The sequence below is a fragment of the Lotus japonicus genome, chromosome 1 (assembly GCF_012489685.1).
Source record: "Lotus japonicus ecotype B-129 chromosome 1, LjGifu_v1.2".
NCBI classification, from domain to species: domain Eukaryota; kingdom Viridiplantae; phylum Streptophyta; class Magnoliopsida; order Fabales; family Fabaceae; genus Lotus; species Lotus japonicus.
The window spans coordinates 98,132,003-98,150,479 of record NC_080041.1 but is presented as its reverse complement, the minus strand read 5'-3'; the positions used below and the strand labels follow the sequence as shown (position 1 = coordinate 98,150,479).

General features: G+C 35.1%; 2 protein-coding genes across 3 annotated transcripts; one reads left to right on the top strand and one right to left on the bottom strand.

The window, feature by feature from the left end:
• Positions 1-1,261: 1,261 nt before the first annotated feature.
• Positions 1,262-4,170, bottom strand: LOC130728216 (uncharacterized). Its single transcript, XM_057579600.1, has 5 exons — positions 4,065-4,170; positions 3,890-3,979; positions 2,481-2,683; positions 1,901-2,077; positions 1,262-1,444 (listed from the first exon to the last, which is right to left on the bottom strand). The coding sequence occupies exons 3-5, from the start codon at positions 2,658-2,660 to the stop codon at positions 1,433-1,435; spliced, it is 369 nt and encodes a 122-aa protein (XP_057435583.1). The 5' UTR covers positions 2,661-2,683; positions 3,890-3,979; positions 4,065-4,170; the 3' UTR covers positions 1,262-1,432.
• Positions 4,171-9,805: 5,635 nt separating this feature from the next.
• On the top strand, positions 9,806-16,577 carry LOC130728215 (protein mak16). Of its 2 annotated transcripts, none has more exons than XM_057579599.1 (11): positions 9,806-9,962; positions 10,700-10,767; positions 10,886-11,019; positions 11,124-11,233; positions 11,526-11,644; positions 11,746-11,843; positions 14,008-14,095; positions 14,185-14,307; positions 14,430-14,538; positions 15,149-15,285; positions 16,197-16,577. In XM_057579599.1, the coding sequence occupies exons 3-11, from the start codon at positions 10,958-10,960 to the stop codon at positions 16,239-16,241; spliced, it is 891 nt and encodes a 296-aa protein (XP_057435582.1). In that variant the 5' UTR covers positions 9,806-9,962; positions 10,700-10,767; positions 10,886-10,957; the 3' UTR covers positions 16,242-16,577. The 2 variants fall into 2 exon arrangements, with proteins under 2 accessions (XP_057435582.1, XP_057435581.1); XM_057579598.1 differs by having other exon boundaries at positions 10,877-11,019.
• The last annotated feature ends 1,900 nt before the right edge of the window (positions 16,578-18,477 follow it).

Below are 18,477 nucleotides of genomic sequence, written 5' to 3'. Positions count from 1 at the left end.
TTACAGCAAAGACTATAGTTTAGATTGAAGCTGATTTTTCCTAATATTGTAAAACTCAAAGTGCTTTCGTTTTAGGGTGTGTGATCATGGACAATGCCCTTGCATCCTTTAAATGCTTTCATTATATGAAAAAGAGAATTATTGTAATGGAATGATGACGCTTAAACTGGATATGTTAAAGGCATACAACTGGATTGAGTGACCTTTTTTAGAGTTGGAGATGTTTCACATGTGTTTCTCTTGTAGTTGGGTTGATTTGGTTATGAGTTGTGTTTCTACAGTTGACTTTTCAATTATGCTTAATAGAAACCCCCAAGGCGCCCTTTGGTCCTCATATAAATGTTGCGTTAGAGACTTAGAGGATCCCCTTTAATTTAACCTTATTTGTTCATTTTATGCAGCGAGGCTTTTTCTGCTTTTATTCATAATTTGATTTTGGAATCCTCTTTGCATGGGATTAAAAATGTTCGGTCTGCTCCTGATATCTCTCATCTTTTGTTTGCAGATGATTGTTTTCTTGAGCTTTAATAGTTGTTAGGAGTTAAGGCAGTCGAAAGTTTCAATAAGCATTTAGGGCTTCCTACCATTATTATTTTTTTGAAGCTACCATTATTGGTAAGTCGAAGATAACTTAATATTGAATATTAAGTTTGATAAGTATATATGATCGTAAATTTTGAATATTTTAATTATATTTTTAGTTTTAGTATAAACTATTTTAATTATAATACTCTAATAATTATTTGAGAGAAAATAAAACATTATAATTGTAATAAATTTATTTTTTTAAGTAACGTGAGATTTCATTATTTTCAAAAATTTAAAGGATGAAATTGTAATTATATTTTATACACTTATTTTCTGTCCTTCCACTTTCTTTTATGCCAAACAACATAAAAAATCATCCCATGTTCCTTTCACTTTCTTTCTTTTTCCTTTCTTAACTTTTCTTTCCTCTCACTTTTCTTTTATAACCAAACAAAGCCTTTGAGTCATTGTGTGAAATCCAATAATTCAATGTCATATTTTTAAGATAATTACAAGTCATTAGAAAAATCTAAAAAATCAACAAGGTGTTGATCTTATGATAAGCAAACTAAACCACGGAAGGGAGATGACACAAGTTTGAACTCCGGGAAAAAAACATTTATTGGGAGGAACAACTAAACAAAAGAATAGGGCAATGAATAGGGAAATCCGGGTCAAAGTTAAAAAAAAAAAAAAAAAAAAAAAAAAGAACAAAAGAATTGCAATTAGTGGGTAATAGTAGAAGCTAAGTCACTTCGAAATATTTGAAAATCAAGTCTTTTACATCTGAAAGACCGCAGATCAAAGTGCTACAGGTTAATAGTAGGATTGCTTTACAAAAAGGACTATTAGCTTGCTTTTCAACAGGTGGTTGAGTGGTTCTGTCATCTACTTCCTTGACAGACTAAACAACTTCCTGCAAATCAAAACAACATACAAAAACAAAACAAATTAATTTGCATCAATAAATATGTAAAGAATACAGTCAGCACAAAACATAAAGTTTGTTTCTTTACATGAGAACCTCTTCCTAATGAGAGTATGAGACCACAATCCTACCAAGAACCAGTGCAAGTAAGAACCACAAGACCATAAGCAAACATTAATTCTCTTTCATACTCAGATACTCTGGCTACTTAATCAAGAGACCAGCTGTAAGCAGATTTTATTTTACTAATGTCATTGCTCTCTTTTCCAATCGATTCACAAACAAGAAAGCTAATGAGCCTATGCTCTCATTTTTATGTAAAAAACAGATTAATGTATGATTAAATGACAAATGTGCATGTTTATTATGATAAATATGTAAAGATACTAAGAAAGAAAGAGAAATATATTTTAACAAATCCATGATTTATATGTAACTAATTACCTTACACCACAGCTTCTCCAATAGGGGAAATTCATGCTCGAGTACCAACAGTCTATCACTAAGTTCCACCATCTTCTCCATCATGCGCTTATTTTCACTCCGAATATCATCAACGGGATCTTTGCAGAGATAGAAACCAAAGTCAGGCTCCTTCTTAGCAGCTAGGTCATCAACTACCTAGCAATCATAACAGAGTGTCTGTTAATTCATAAAAAATCCATCAGCAACAATGACAAGTGAGAACCACGAACAAGTAAGAGACTATAAACCAAAAGCAAACATTATTACTCTTTAATACACTACTGAATACAGAGACCAGCTGTTAGCAGCTTTTACTAATGTCATTGCTGTCTTTTCCAATCAATTTACAAAAAAGAAAGGTAATTCGTCAATGCTCTCAAATTCTTCTGCAAACATAGGCCAGAATTACAAATTAAATAGAGTAAATGCTTTTGCTCCCTGTTTAAAACTTTCTAAACATTATAATGTATGATTAGATGACAGATGTGTGTGTTTATATGTGAAAAGTTACTAACAAAGAGGGGAAAAAAAAAACATATCCATGAATCATATGTATTACCTTATGCAACCGCTTCAATGTGGCAACCTGTTGTTCAAGTGTCAACAGCCTATCTTCAATATCCATTATCTTCCCCTTCAAGCGTTTATTTTCACTATGAATATCATCATTATCACCAATGGGATCTTTGCGGTGCCGGTGAACAAAGTAAGCCTCCTTCTTCGCACATTGAAGCGCCATCTGTCTATAATCTTGATGCAAAACTGGATCAATTAAGCAATGAAACAGAGTCAATGAAAAATGAAAACTGTGATTGTAGTATTGGAATATGGAAGACTCAGCAGTGAAAAACCCACCACTGCCCAGGGTAAGAGCTCTTATAGAGAGTCACAGCTGTTATTCATTCTAACAGAAAAATGATTCACAATTACAAAACCTCTATATGGATGCAACCTCATCTCACTCCGTAAATAATTCTTCCCTCCCTTTTCCCTACTTCCAGCTCACCTTTCTTAGCACCTCTCCTAGAATAGACCCTCCAAATCTGAGGTCCAAAAGACAGTTGGTGAATCCATTATCCACTCTTCCTTCTCAGCCCGTAAATCATTTGGGTTCCTAACAAATCTCTTCAGACAATTACCAAACACCACCTAAAACAATTCAATCCCAAGTTGGCTGTAGCACCATCATCAAGAAGCCAACACCAGAAACAAACAGAACACTAAATCTAACCCTAAAACAGGGTCGCTGATTCCTAAACCATAAACCCAAAATCACAAAAAAAATTCATTTGATTCATAGCAAAAGAAAAAACATTTCTTTATTCTGACTAGCTAATCCTTCAAAGTAGACGTCCACACTGCCAATCCCAGAAACATGCAAGTGGAAAGAAAGAATACAACTACTGCAACAATGAAGTGCAACATCCAAGAACCAGGATTACTAACATATCAACTAGATAGCTGAAGTGAAGAACACATTAGCAAGCAACAGTGTTGTCAAATAGCGGATATCACGGCACTATAGCGCTATAGTAGCACTCTGAGGGCTCACTGCTATCCCCTATTTTCCGCTCTTAGGACTTGACATAACGAATTTCTGTCATTCCAATATCTGCGATTAATAACATTGGCAAGCAATAGCACTGCCTATAGTATATCATGATGAAAACCGCAAAAGATGGGGGAATCAGAAACTAGAAAAGCACAAAAATGACCCATTTCATATGCTGCTGATCTTGATCACCCATCAGACTCCCCCATCAAGACCAAAGTTAGGATCTTTCAACAACCCATTTGCTGCGTGAACCGATTCAATGTGGTTTCTCAGACCAATTTCGAACCTTTTGCTTGTTTTTCAGACCAACGCTATGATTATATACGATACAAACTACACAGTAATCACGGACTCCACATGAAAATGATGAAAAACCCTAAATAAATGAGAAAAGGAGAAATGAAATGAAGAACCTGAACAATGTCTTCGAATCTTGAATGTGGTTGTCTTTGCTGTGAAAAGGGGAAATTAAGAACCCTAAAAAACAGATTTTTGTGGAAATCCTGTGCAAAAAAAATCCCCAAAATCAAATCAAGAAGGGAATGAGAGAAATTGAAAGAAGAAAAGGGTTGAGGAAAAGACTCTAACGTTGATTGATCGAGATTCAGGTGATCACACACTCGCACAGTCGAACTCGGTGGTTACAGAGAGCAAAGACTCTACTTTTAGGGTTTAAGAGGGAGACTTGAATTTGGGAATGATGACGATCAGTTACATCATGCTTTATTTATTATTATAATTTTTTAAAAATATTATAATTTATTGATTTTTTAGTTTTGTAATGGTATAAAAAAAATATTTACTACAAATATATTTTTTAAAATTAATATTCCGGCATGAGGTAGGTTTTGTTGGGAAATAGACAAATATTTGAAGAAATCCGGGAAGAAATATCAAAACTAAATCAAACTAAAAGAAGAGAAAGACTCTAACACATTAACATTGAAGAACTTCATTTTAATATAATATATATTGCTTATAAAAAAAAACATTGAAGAACTTGGTTGGGGAGAAGAAGCTTACGAGCTTCAGGTGGATTCACTAAACTGTAAGAAGTACTATAGTTGATTGTACTGGGGTTTGTTTATGGGATTGACAAATGGTAAAGGGTCTCTTTAGTTTGTTTATTTCTTATTTTTCAATTTTTTTTAAAAAAAATATGTTCGTTTGATGGAAAGCACTCTTTAAAATATCAACAAAAAGACGTTTTCATTTTCACAATGAGATGAAGAACAGTGATGGTGGAGGCTGGTAATGGTAGTGGCGGCGACAACAGTGAGGTTATATAGTGGTGGGACAATGGTCTTTATAGCGATGATGGAGGTGACGACGATAATATTGTGGTAACGCACTTTAGAGGTGCGTTCATAACGCACTTTCAAAGTGCGTAGGTAACGCACTTTCAAAGTGCGAGCGAAAATTGAAAATAGATGTGCGGGGGTCTGAATAGATGTCCGGGGGGGTCGGAATAGAAATTACCATATTTAAACTACATCTTCTCACAATACTCTAAAACGAGCATAAGAGAACAAGAAAACACAAATATAAGCTTAAAGTGTTTCCTGATATTAGTCTTGGTCCGTTAAACTAGAGAATTTGAGATCTTTATATATAGTCTTGACCTCTCTCACCCTTCACCATGCTAGGCAATGTGAGACTTCTCAATGTTTATGTTTACCACTTTTTTCCTTTATCAACATTTATAATGTGATACTTACATTGCAATCAACTCCAATACTCGATTCATAGTAATTCAAATTGATAATAATCATAATTTAAGACATACATTCCATTATATATTTCTAATTCAAAGTAATAATCTTTTAGGAGTATACTTCTTAAATGTGGAAAAAACCTTTACTTTTTTGTTTCTAATTTTTTGTTTTAACCATAGTGACAGTCGTGGAACTAAAACCTCCCATCACTTGCTTAAATGATAAAGTGGTAGCCCCTACGTCAACCCCTTCAGTTACAAATTTCTAATATATATTTTATATTTATATGTTAAGCTTAGAAAATTATAATATAAATCATATTTTGTTTAAAATCCACAATATAAATCATATTTAAAAGTAATTTACTAGAAATATATAATAGAATGTTCTTATGGCTTCCTTATCGTATGAGATTATTAACATTGCCTTCCGCCCTTAGACCACTTACAATGGATGTTTAAAATGTTTGTTGAGTTTTGTTTAGGGGTTGCAATGGGTGTGAAACTTTGTTGAGAGTGATTGGGAGGAGAGAGAAACGGGTAAAATGTTGAGCTTCCTCAACATTGTTGAGCCTCCTGCTGCACGCCACGCGTCAGCGTCCGGATGGCCTCTCCCAGGCGCGTGGGCCACACGGCCAGACAAGGCGCGTGACGCGCCTGGGAGGAGGGAGGAATTTTTTTTTTCTACAGCCGCCACGTGTCACGTTTCTGTTGGCTGTCCGGATTTCTTTTATCCTTATCTTTTAAACTCAATTATTTCATCAAAAAAAATATTTTCTGAAAAAAAAAATATACCAAAATTCATGATTTTTTTTTTCTCTATAAATAGAGACTTGGTTCGTTTGATTTGGACACAAAAAAAAACCAAGTTTTTTCACTCTCTTATTATCTCTCTCACCATCTTATTATCTTTCTATTAGCTTTTCTTTTGGTTAAGGAAATAAAATAAATTATTGTCTATAGTAAAAAAAAAATTGTTGAGTGTTTATTATTTAATTTAATTAAAATAATAATTGTAATTTTATGTAAATAATAAAAACAATAATATAAAATTAAATAAAAATATGAAATAAAAAGTGGTGGGGTAGGGTGAGTGGTGGGGTAGGGTGTTGAGAGAGAAAACCATTGGAGTGGGTAATTGTTGAGAGTTTGTTGAATTGGAGAGAGAAGATGATGTGGAGTGTTGGGAAGAGAAAAAGTGGGGTAAAAAAGGGGTAAACAAAACTTTTCTTGTTTAACCATTGTGAATGGTCTTAGAATATCTCGTTCCGACAAGTCCGTAAGGAAGCCAGTTCTTGTACGGATTGGTTGGCAGCCTGTAGCTTGTGTTTGCAATGTGGTCATTGCTTTGTTTCACCCAAGGACTTAGTTCCACTCCTTAATAGGAGGTGTTGTGATGCTCTAATAGAGCTGTCAGTACGGGCTAGCCCAACTCGGATGGGCTAGCCCGTCACAGGTTGGTTGAAAGCGAGTTGGGTTATGTCAACCCGGGGTTTTGACGAGTTAGAAAAATATGAATCCAAACTGGCACACTACGAGCTCGCAGACTGACTCACGTGTTGAATGAAATAAATATAAAAAAATATGGAAAATAAAGAAATTGGATTAAAAAATGTTATAAATGTTATAAAAAATAATTTCAAAAATATACCTATAGAAATTGGTATCAACTCATAAGCAAGAGATTCATCAACACAATTATTTATCTGTCACTTTTTTTATAACCCTGTCGCATTTGATATATAGTAAAAGAATTTAATTAACATGATTTATCAACACAATATTTTACTGTCACATTTGAAATGAGCTAAATAATGGAATAAAAATAAATAAAACACAAAAATTTGACTCAATTTAAAGAAATAAGACTTTTCATTTTTTTTATCTATAAATAATCGTTAGAACTAACCTTTAATTTTTTTTTTGTTCCAAGAGGAAGATTAACAGCAAAAGGAAACAGGACTATCTAACATTATCCAAATACAATGATGCATAAACAAAGGGTGGTGGACTCGTCCACATCTTAATTGAGAACCAACTCTACCAGCTTCACGAGCTAGTTGGTCTATCGTATTGTTCCTTTCTCGGTTTTTATGAAGCAATTGACAACTTTGTAAACTACTCTTTGCAGCACACACACGTCCAATTACTTCCCGATCCCAAAAAATGAGCAATATCCATATATGTTTGCAGGAGAGTGATGATTTGAAGGCAATCTAACTGGCACACGACGTTCCTATACCCAAGCTCAACAACATGACTCAAACCCAGCTCCACTGCCATAAGCCCAACCAAGAAAGCACTACCACGGTTGTAGCTAACCAAAACTCTAGGGATCCAATTCCCAGAACTATCCCGAATCACAGCCGTGCATCCCATTCTCCCGACAATCGGGTTCCAATTACTGTCGACGATAATGACCACGTGCGCTGCAAACAAAGCATTAGAGTTCACTGCCACTCGAACCAAATAATTTTTTTTTGGCTTAATTGCAGTTTTGGTCCCTGATCTAACATGATTGTGCAAAAGTGATCCCACATGTTTAAAACGAGCGGTCAATGTCCCTAATGTTTGTGCCGTGAGCAATTTAAGTCCTTCCGTCCACTTCTGTTAGTTGACTAACGGAATTGCTGACGTATGCTTAATTAATTGACATGTCATGTTGTGTCACCCTGCCACATAGATAAATAATTAAAATATTATTATGAATTCAAATTTTCCCAACCTCTTCTTCATCCCAGCAAATCATAACTGTCTTTAAATCTTCATCTTCATTATCATCATCATACTCATTCATCTTGATCTTTAGAAAAAGAAAAAAACAGAAACACTAATAAATTCAAACACACCCATAATTTATGCAACTTATCCAATATCCACCATAAGTATCATTCATTCTCCATGGCTTTCCAATCATACAGGGGGCTTTTACATTAAAATGGCGAAATGTTAAAGATAAGAAGCCGATGATCTAAAACAGACAAGAGGCTGGCTACAATTTTCTTCAATATATGTTAGGAATTATTACAATAAAGAAACCAAAAACCCATATACGCCCAGTATACAAACAAAGGGGAAAATCCAAAAACCCATACACACTCAGAAAGTACCAGAATCCATGTCCTTGGCAATACCCCCCATCGCTCCAAACCTCTCGAAAAATCAATTGAGTTCCCAGAAACCTGTTCGTTCAGACTCAGAAACCTATTCGTTCATCGTTTAAAACCAGAAACCGGTTAAGAAACACAATAGCACAACCTGCAAAGTAAATCACCAACATTCACGCATAACACATAAAATTTGTACTTTCAGAAACCCAGATTGAGAGATTGAGACCACAAAACCCTTCACCCAACCCCCTCTCCTTCCAGAAATCAAACACAAATCCAGAAAATTAATTTTACCCACCGAACCTTCACATCGCTCCTCCATATCCTCGCCCTAGCCATCATCTTCCTCCTCTCACACCCACGCAAACGGATCTGGGACTCCATTATTCTCCCATAGATCTATGACTCCATCACTCGATCTGTTGTTGTTGATATTGCTGTCGTTGCTGGGGTTGGGTTCTTCCCTCTCGCCCAAAATGGTTTCATTATAGGGATTGGTGAGAGAGGGGACAAAGGTGGGTGCGTCTTGTTAAGTGGTGGTGGCGTGGTGTGGTTGGGGTTTGGGGTGGTGGTCTTGGGGGTGGAGGTCTAGTTCCAGATCTGAGAAGAAAAATATAACAGTTCTTTCAAAGGTGCAAGAGCCGTTTGGTTTTGATTTTAGATTAAGTTTCCTTTTGTGCCTTTGAAGAAGGTGAAAAATGGAGGTTGAATATGATTTTCTGGTTAAAGAAGATGGAAACTGAAGGTTGAAGATGAAATTTTTAATTTGGGAAATTTTTTTTTAATAATTATTTATCTATGTGGCAGGGGGACACAACATGGCCATGTCAATTAATGAAGGACACGTCAGCAATTCCGTTAGTCAACTAACATAAGTGGACGGAAGGACTAAAATCGCTCACGACACAAACGTTAGGGACATTGACCGCTCGTTTTAAATATGTGGGATCACTTTTGCACAATCATGTTAGATCAGGGACCAAAACTGCAATTAAGCCTTTTTTTTTAATGAAAAATACCTCTAACCAACAGATTGACTCGCTTAACCCGCTGACCAGCGGGTTAAACGAGTCGGGTTGCACTAACCAAGTTTTTTTCGAGCTAAATTTTGACTGACCCAACTCGGCTCATTTAGCCAACCCAGCGGGTTAAACGAGTCGGGTTGCACTAACCAAGTTCTTTTCGAGCTAAATTTTGACTGACCCAACTCGGCTCATTTAGCCAACTCATCAAACTGACTCGTGAGTTGTAACCCATATTGACAGTTCTACGCTCTAGTGCAGTGTTTGTTTTTATTTGTCTGGACACAAAGAAAAACCATACAATTTTTGTTTTATACATTGGAAAGATACTATACAAATTTGAACTAATTGAATTGATTCAATGAAAAAAAAAGAAAGAATTGATTGGATGATCGGGTTCGGGTCCATCCAAACCCATGACCACCATGGTCGGGAAGATTTCAGGGGCAAATTTGGAATTTAAGAGGAAATAAAAACCTAGATGAACCCTTTTGCCTCACTTCCTAGAAGGCAGCTTACGCCTCTCCTTCTCCCTGCTCTCTCAAGTCCCCACCGCCGCTATCTCCGCCTCTCTCCGGCGAGCTCGTCCTGTTTTCCTCTTCTCTCTGCGTTCTGCGCTCTGCTTCTGTTCTGCTATCAGGTAGGCTTCAGCCACACCATGTTGCCTTGCCTTTTTACCCCTTTCTCTTCCAATCTGCTGTCTTCAAGAATATGAATTTTATTGCTATTATCTATAAGTTAGATTTATCGTTTTTTTAATGGGTTTCCTTTGAAAAGAGCTTTTGGACTGTGAAATCAGTGTAGTAGGCTTTTTCTTACCTTGGAGTAAACTATAAAGTTACAATCCTTTTAGCTGAATAATGTGTTTAGTGTTTGACATTAAAGGACTACATGGATTGAATCAAAAATCCTTGGATGCCCTTGTGAATGTAATTGAAAGTTACATGAATTTTATTTGTATGGTAGTGATGAATATTGTTTACTCATTGTTATGAGAAGTGGAACCTTTCACATGAGGACATCTTTGAATTTGGCCCGACGAGTGATTTGTATGCATGATCGAAGTAAGTGAATTAAATCGATATGTTAGCCACCATGAAGAAAGAATAGTATAATTTTGGATGAAATATGTTGTTTCACCCTTTTTAAATGGGATGAGATATTTCAATCTCAAAAAAATGTTGTCTTTAGGTAGATGGGGGATAAAGTTTGTCCCAAGTTCATGGTATATTTATACGCCGACTCAAGCTGAATCAAGGTCTTTATTGAATGGATGTTTAACATATGTATTTCTTCATGTGTATCATATCTATATGTATATATGATTATTGATATTGTGTATTCTTCAATTCTGACTGCTGACCTTCTTGTCGACAGGTTCTTTCTACATTTGAGGAACTGATAAAACAGTGTGAACTCTGTCCAAATTTCAATAGAATAAGAAGGTAGAACACTTTGAGTTGTGATTCAGTAAGAAAGTTTTGTTTTTTATTATAAATGTATATAATTATGTTACTTATTCGAAGGATATTTAACTAAAATTATATAATTAAGGTGTTTCAGACTGCACTGGTGAAGCTGACGCTCCCTTAAACCACAACACAGAAGTAGGACCTTAAAAAACTTGCTTCAAAGATGCAGCACGATGAGGTTATATGGCAAGTTATCAGGCACAACCATTGCAGTTACATGGCCAAGTAAACTTTTTTTCAGACCCTCTTCATAATCATGGATTTTCCTGTGCTGTTACTAGTTCAAATTGTTAACGCCTCTTTTCTCTTTCTTTTTCTATTTTGTTCAGAATTCCGACGGTGATTTTATGTAGAAACCCTTACAACGTCACTGGACTCTGTAACCGAAGCTCCTGCCCTTTAGCTAATAGTCGTTACGCCACCATTCGAGATGACAATGGTACTTATGCTTACCCACCTTTTTCTTTCTGGGTTAGGTGTCAGCTAGAATTAATGCATATTGCAAAGTAGTCAAATGCTTGTGGGGTGTGAGTAAATCTGCACGTTTCAGTTTAGAAGAAGTTAAAGTTCTGTGTTTTTTTTTTTGCCCACATGAAATAAATTAGCTGGTTGTATGCAACATATCAATGATTAAATGGTTATATCCTTATGAATGGAAATGCAATCAATGGGGACTATGGAATTTGTGGAAGATCATGCAAATAATGATATAATTGCATTGGATGCTGCAGGAGTGTTTTATCTTTACATGAAAACTATAGAAAGAGCTCATATGCCAAAGGATTTGTGGGAAAGAGTTAAGCTGCCTAGGAATTATGAGAAGGCGCTTGAAGTCATTGACAAACATCTGGTACTGCATATTTGTATTGTTTTACAATATTAATATATTTGACTTTTTACTTTAAGTAATTGTTGAGATTGGTTGCTTGCCTGACCTTTCCGCATTGGCAGATGTATTGGCCCAAGCTTCTTATACACAAGATCAAACAACGTTTGACCAAAATGACCCAATACCGGATACGTATGAGGAAACTTGCTTTGAAGACAAGGTTTGAAAGTGAATTTTCAGTTGCATTTTATTCTATCTTGTTAAGCAATATCTTATTTCTCTATGTGGAGCTTGTGTTACAGATGCTCTAAATTTCAATTCCCCCCCCCCCCTACATTTTGATTCTGAATATTTGAATAGCTAATTTGGTAAGTGCAATTTTCTATGTTCGTGAGTGTGGGAAATATTTTGATAAAATATTATCAGTTATCATTTTCTTTTTCATTGATAATTACAAAAATGTTACCTTGTTTTCATTTTGTTTCTTACTTTTACAGAGTTGTGAAGGAAATATTGTAACTCTTCTTATTGTTGTCATTATTTTCTGGAAAAATCTTTGAAACCAGGAGAAAAGAATAAAAAGAAAGTTGTATTTTGTAAGTATTGGTGAAAACAGGAAATGAAAACATTTTTTTCAACCCAGACTAGCACTAAAATTTTCTGTGAATGAATAAGAGTCAGAAGAACTTTAGCAGATGAAGTAAAAATTAAAAGCCCTATAATTTTAAATCTGATTTTGAATAATGATTTGCTAATGGCATATTATTACTATTTAGGCTCAATTTTTCTTGTGCCTTGAAATTATGGAACTGATCCAAGACTTAACATTTGTTTGATTACCTTCTCAGTTTTCTGGATTAAAATATATTTTCCGAGACAATTTTTAAAACCTGTTTTTGACGAAAAAAAAGAAGAAAAAAAGAAAAAGAAAATAAAAACCGTTTTTACGAACAGTTTTTAAAATAGCTTCTGTCAAACATTTTTCTTTTCTTTTCCTGCTTTTAAAAAATAAACTATTTCAGGAAACAATAATCTAACAAGCCCTTAATTTGCTGTTTTATATATACAATCTCATGTAGATTCAATTTCAAACACATCAATTTATTGAGGGTATGCCATAGATAGGTGTCCACAAACCGATGGGGTGTATGGATTCCAGAGAAAATTAAGGGCACATATGTTTTACATTTATGTTTGCATTACTGGACATCCTTTTTGGCATCTAGAGAAGCCAAATAGATGTTTTGCTGGCATCCTCGTCAGTGTTATCAAATAGCGGCGTTATGCGGCTATAGCGTAGCGGATTTTTGGCTAATCGCGACACCGCTATTGCCTGCTATAGCGCGCTATTCCCGCTATTTTCCGCCAAATAGCGGCTGAAATAGCGGATTTTTAGCTCACCGCGATGGTCCGCGATCGCGATTTGATAACACTGATCCTCTTACAGTTATACTTAACTCTGGTGCTGAAACATCAACTTTAGGGGATGTAATATTACCTCAGTTTCAGAAGAATATATTTTTCCAGTTGTTAGATGTAGTTTTACGACCTTTTTATTTGGTAATTTGACACCCAAAGGAGGGACTTGGTAGTTAGTGAATGAGAGGCATCCTATCTTCTTAATCAGAGGATAAAATACATTGGAAAGAAGTTGGCAACCTATATTTTGATTGATTTTTTTCCGTCCAACTTTATCCCACTTCTTTCTGTTGGCTTCCTGCACCATATTTGTTTAATTAAGAAACACTTTTTGAAAACAGTCACTTGTAATGCACCCAAAACATTGTCTATTTATGTATTTAGAATATTTATATCAGTAGAAGTATGTCTCGTATAGGACTTGTTAATGTATTCACTATTCAGCCATTCTGAGTATTTAATGATATATTGTGATCATATGCCTCACCCTCAAACATAACGAGATTATTATTATTGTTAATCAACAATCAGTTTGACCTCATTTAGTTTCGTGATAAGTTCCCTTGTCCAGTCCAGATTTTGAATCAAATTTTATTTCAGTGTTGTGTCCTTATGGATATTCTTCAGATCTTTGTTATTTTACGTGTGTGTATTATTTTGAATATGATGTTATAATTGAGGTAGGATCTGTTACAATCTCACATTTTATTTATTAAGTCTGTATGCATGTTTTTCCCAAATCCCAAGTAATATTGCTTATGAATTTGAGAACTTATTCATCCATTTCTGCATATTGCCTATTTCTTTTACTTTTTTCGGGTACAGCCTTTTGAATACACTTATAAATTTACATTATTATAACAATTTCGTCTCCTTACTCTATATTTTAGGCTGTTGTTCATAGCAGTTTCTCTATAACAGTAGCCTGGTTTATCATGTTAGTTACTGTGGTTGTTGATTTACAGGGAGAAAATAAAGACACTTCCAAGGAAGGAGCAAAAGAGAGAAGCTAGAAGAGAAGCAAAGGCTGAAATAGCAGCTGTGTTAGATAAGGTTCTATAGTGAATTCCTAATTTTACCGGTGCTCATTAAATTCTATGTTGTCTTCGGTTTTCTCATTTTTAGTTTTCAATATTGCTTAGGCTATTAAAAAAGAGCTGGTAGAACGCCTTCAAAAACAAGTTTATGGTATTGTGAACATCCGTGAAGAAGTTATTAAAGAAATTATTGCTGATGCTCAGCAAATTCAACCTGAGGATGAAGAGGTTTGTATTTATTAATCCATTTCTCTCTGCTGCCAATTGTGCTTAATCAAAACTATTTGAAATATAACTAGTGAATTTGTTGCCTATGCTTAATTTCTTAATTTTGTTTTTGAATTGAACAGGATCATCCAGTAGAATTTGTTGAAGGTTATGAATCTGGAGAGGAAGATGACATAGAAGATTTTGATGGTTTTGAGTCTCAGGGCGGTGATGGTGATGAGAATGAAAATGGTAATTTTACTTTTGAAGCTTTGCAATACATATTGCGTATTTTTTGCATGTTAAATTATGAGTCGCCCTTTTTTTTGGGTATTGAAATAGTGGTGTGCATGATATGATAGTTAAGTGAGTCATGTAACCCATGTTTTGCACTGACATGGGTAAACATAACAAATAAGAGAGTCGTATCATGTTTGATATTTTTCAACTTCAAAATAAGTGCTGAATATTCCAGATGAAAATTTCTTTGGCTGCATAATTTCTACTTTCGTAATTTGCATTATATCTTCATTTCTTCTAGTTCTGATGTTGTAGTCAGATTTTCCAAGTCTGTGTCCTTTGAATCATAGATTTACGATCGCATGTATAATGTATTCTGTTGCAAATATACAAAGTTCTACCCCGCCAGAAAAATGCATATTACCAGTCATATACAATGTGGATTCCTGCACGGGGATCACGAGACAGCTGTGTTGCCTGTGTTATCAGTTATGTTGGATTATGTTTTTTTGTTGTTGGATGAGAGAGCCTATTATGAGAAGCAAGCTCTCTGTGAGTTTGGGAAAAGTTTGAAACGTACAGAATTAAAAAGCAAAAGCCTGATGAAGTCCTACTAATGCAGCTGGAAGCACTGATGATGAGGAGGCAGAAGCACTTGATCAAAGGAGAGCAAGAAGGAAAATGACTTTAGCTTCAAAGAGACATGAAAAGGACATCCTTGATTCTAAATCAAAGAAGAAGGCAAGGGTCCTTGTTGAGGTAATTATATACTGTTCTCCTCTATAAAAATGGTCTGTTCATTTAAATGCTGTTCGATTTTTGTGCTGCTATGAATTAATTTCTGTGAACAACAACTTAGGGTGTATATGCTGCTGGTAAGTTGCAGAAATATTTTAGACTTGAATATGTTTTTGCACCTAAATATGCCAATTTTTTAAATTAGTCCCTCTTTAATTAGTCTTTGAATATTTGAAACTCGTGGTTTTAGTCCCAAAAAACAACCTAGTAACTAGTAAGGAACCAATATAAAAATATCATATTTTTAAGTATCAGAAATATATCCAAACAAATATTGAGTTCTTCTGCCAATGAGAACAGGGCACACATGCTTCTATTTTTTTGCAAGTTATTGACAAAGCCAATCCTGTTGACTTCAGTATGTTGTATGTGCATGTTTTATCCATATTCTGACAAATTATGTGAACCGATCAAATCCCTGCTCATTCCCTTTCTCTTGCTTGCTTTATATTACTCAGTTTAGGCTCTTTGTATGCTCTGCTAACTGAGTTGTAATAAATGATTATGCCAAACATTTTGTTGTTAATATTCATGTGTTTGAAGAGTAAAAAGCACCAATTGGTACCAGCTTTAATTTTAGGATTAACTTTTGAAAAGCAGAAGAAATACCAAAGAGATGAGTGCTCTATGGTGTCAATTTAACTACCATAAATTTTTGGCACCCCAATTTTTACTCTCATCTTAAACATTTTTATTCTATTCCTCGCCACATAACTTATTATCTCTAATCGTCTCTTAGTTCCTTTCTTATCCTTCTTTTGCACCCTTTATGTAAATCTAAATGCACTCTGTGGAGTAATTTTCTTGTTAATTTTCAACAAATAATTAGGTTCCGTGCCTGGTATTACAACATTAATTTTCATTGTTTTCAGGTGGAGCATGAGGATGCTGATGAAAGACAAAGATTGGTGATGTAGTTGCAGTTCACATTGGTTATTGATAGGAGAAAATCTGGTATATGAGAATGGAGTTTTAATTTTTAATTCTTCTAATTAGTTTGCACTTCAGGGTGGGGCACTGAATTTTTTTTCCGCACTGGATTCTAAATTATAGACATTTTATTTTTCCTTCAGATTTTTCAGTTTGTTATAAAGAAAATCTGTGTTGGCAATTGTCATGTGTAAGTTTGTTGGATAAAGCGAACATCTCAATCCTACATCCACTGAGGATGTTACTTTTCAAATTTTGTATTACGTGGATCTTCACGATTTTGGTTGAAAGAGATTACATGATTTTCCAACAAATTTTATTTATGGATGTTCCACTGTTTGGAATTTTTTTCCCTGGTGTGAAAAGAAGAAAGTGATATTTTGATTAACTGCTCTTAAAAAATGAAATATGGTTTTGTTCCTGATTTAGAGCTATTATTCATTCTTTGAGCCAAAATCCATGAGCGTTTGAGTCACCAGTGTTGAACCACTTTGCATTTTTCTAGATGGTTTCTCATTCTCTTTACTGTGATTCCCTTTCTCTTTGCAAAACAAGTGATTCCCTTTCTCTTTGGATCTGAAACTCCTCCCAATGACCACGAAATCGTGCATTATCGTGAAGGATCTTGACTGTTTTCCTGGCAAGGAAATCACAATTCCCAGTTGTGACAGCATTGGAGATCTATAACTTATGGAAAGGATTTTGAGCTTGCGCTGTAGGGAAGAAAGGGCAATGATGTTCGCAATGAATAGCAAGGAGGGGATCCTTTGGAAACGAAATAATAAAATATTATCACATAAGTATATCAATGTCATATATTTATAAGATGCCAATATTACATACCCTAAGGAGGACGGGAAAAATACAATGATGACTTATCATATGTAGAACCCTCCCACTCTACATAGACAAAGGTGGAACATATGTTGAAATCACAAGCAGTCATGAGTCATGAGTGTAACCTTCCCTACCAATATAAGCTGCCTCAGAGATGAACATAAACTTTTATGTGAGGACCATATATTGCACCAATACAATCTTTAATTGTAATACCTAGCATCATTCTTAGTTTCATTAGGATCATCATTGAATGATGAATCTGCTGGTCTAATAATGTCCCTTGCAAGTCCACAAACAGCTTTTAGGACACTGGTATTGTCTAGATATTGTTTCTCAATAATGATGGAATCATTCCTCTAGATTATCAACAAGCTCGCTGACCCAACATATATTAAAATAAAACAACATGCTCATTAATTCCCACGTTACGAGTTGAGTTGGCCTTAGGTTAAACTTGTTTTGCAATGCACTACATAAATGAAGTAACAACTGAATCTTCATTCTAAATATTTGGTAACAAATTAGATGGCCACATTCTAATTGTCACAGTTGGCTGAGTTTATACTGAGTTTATGTCATCATCCCCGGTTGGAATGCACATCCAATCCACATTCATGACCGAACCAGCCAAGCATACAAGATTTTCAACCCAACCGATCTGACCAGCTCAGCCGGGTCGGTCCAGTTTTAATAACATTGAACAAAATCACATTAAAATATATCATAAAATATCCAAACAATCGCAAAAAGACCAAATAAACCTATTTTGGCCGAGACTTAATCTATTCCAAGCTGCAATGTAGGTCCTCTAAGTGATAAAAGATAAGACTATTTTCCCTTTTAGACATAAGACTAATGTCCATGTAAAATAGCTCACTCTCAATAATGAGCCAATGGCAGGTTCCTCAGCCTCTCTATGCATGCACCAACGGTATAGATCCAGGATCACTTGAGACATAAACTTGAGGCATTCCAAGATTTTGATTACTAGTAGTAGTAAGTAGCCTGTGCCGTGCAATGCACGGGTATTCATTTGAAATCCAATCTCAATTCTTTTCTTAACATAGCTCCTTGATGAGGTGATCTTATATTAAGGCCTCGGATATCTAATACACTCAACATGCATCCTTTTTTTTAAGTAAACTCATAATATTTAGGTATTATTACTCTTAAGCTTAGGGAGGGCAGTGTGAGAAGCCCAAATAAGGTTCTTCTTGTGATATTGTGTATTTCAGCTGATTGATGATGATACTGTAGAGTGGGATGTTATTAGCTGCAACAGATTCAATAATGTGCCATCAATTAGCTAAATTATCAGGTGGGAATGTGGGATCCTTAGACAAACTGACATGACAATATTTAGAGCAAGGAAAGTCTAAAGTT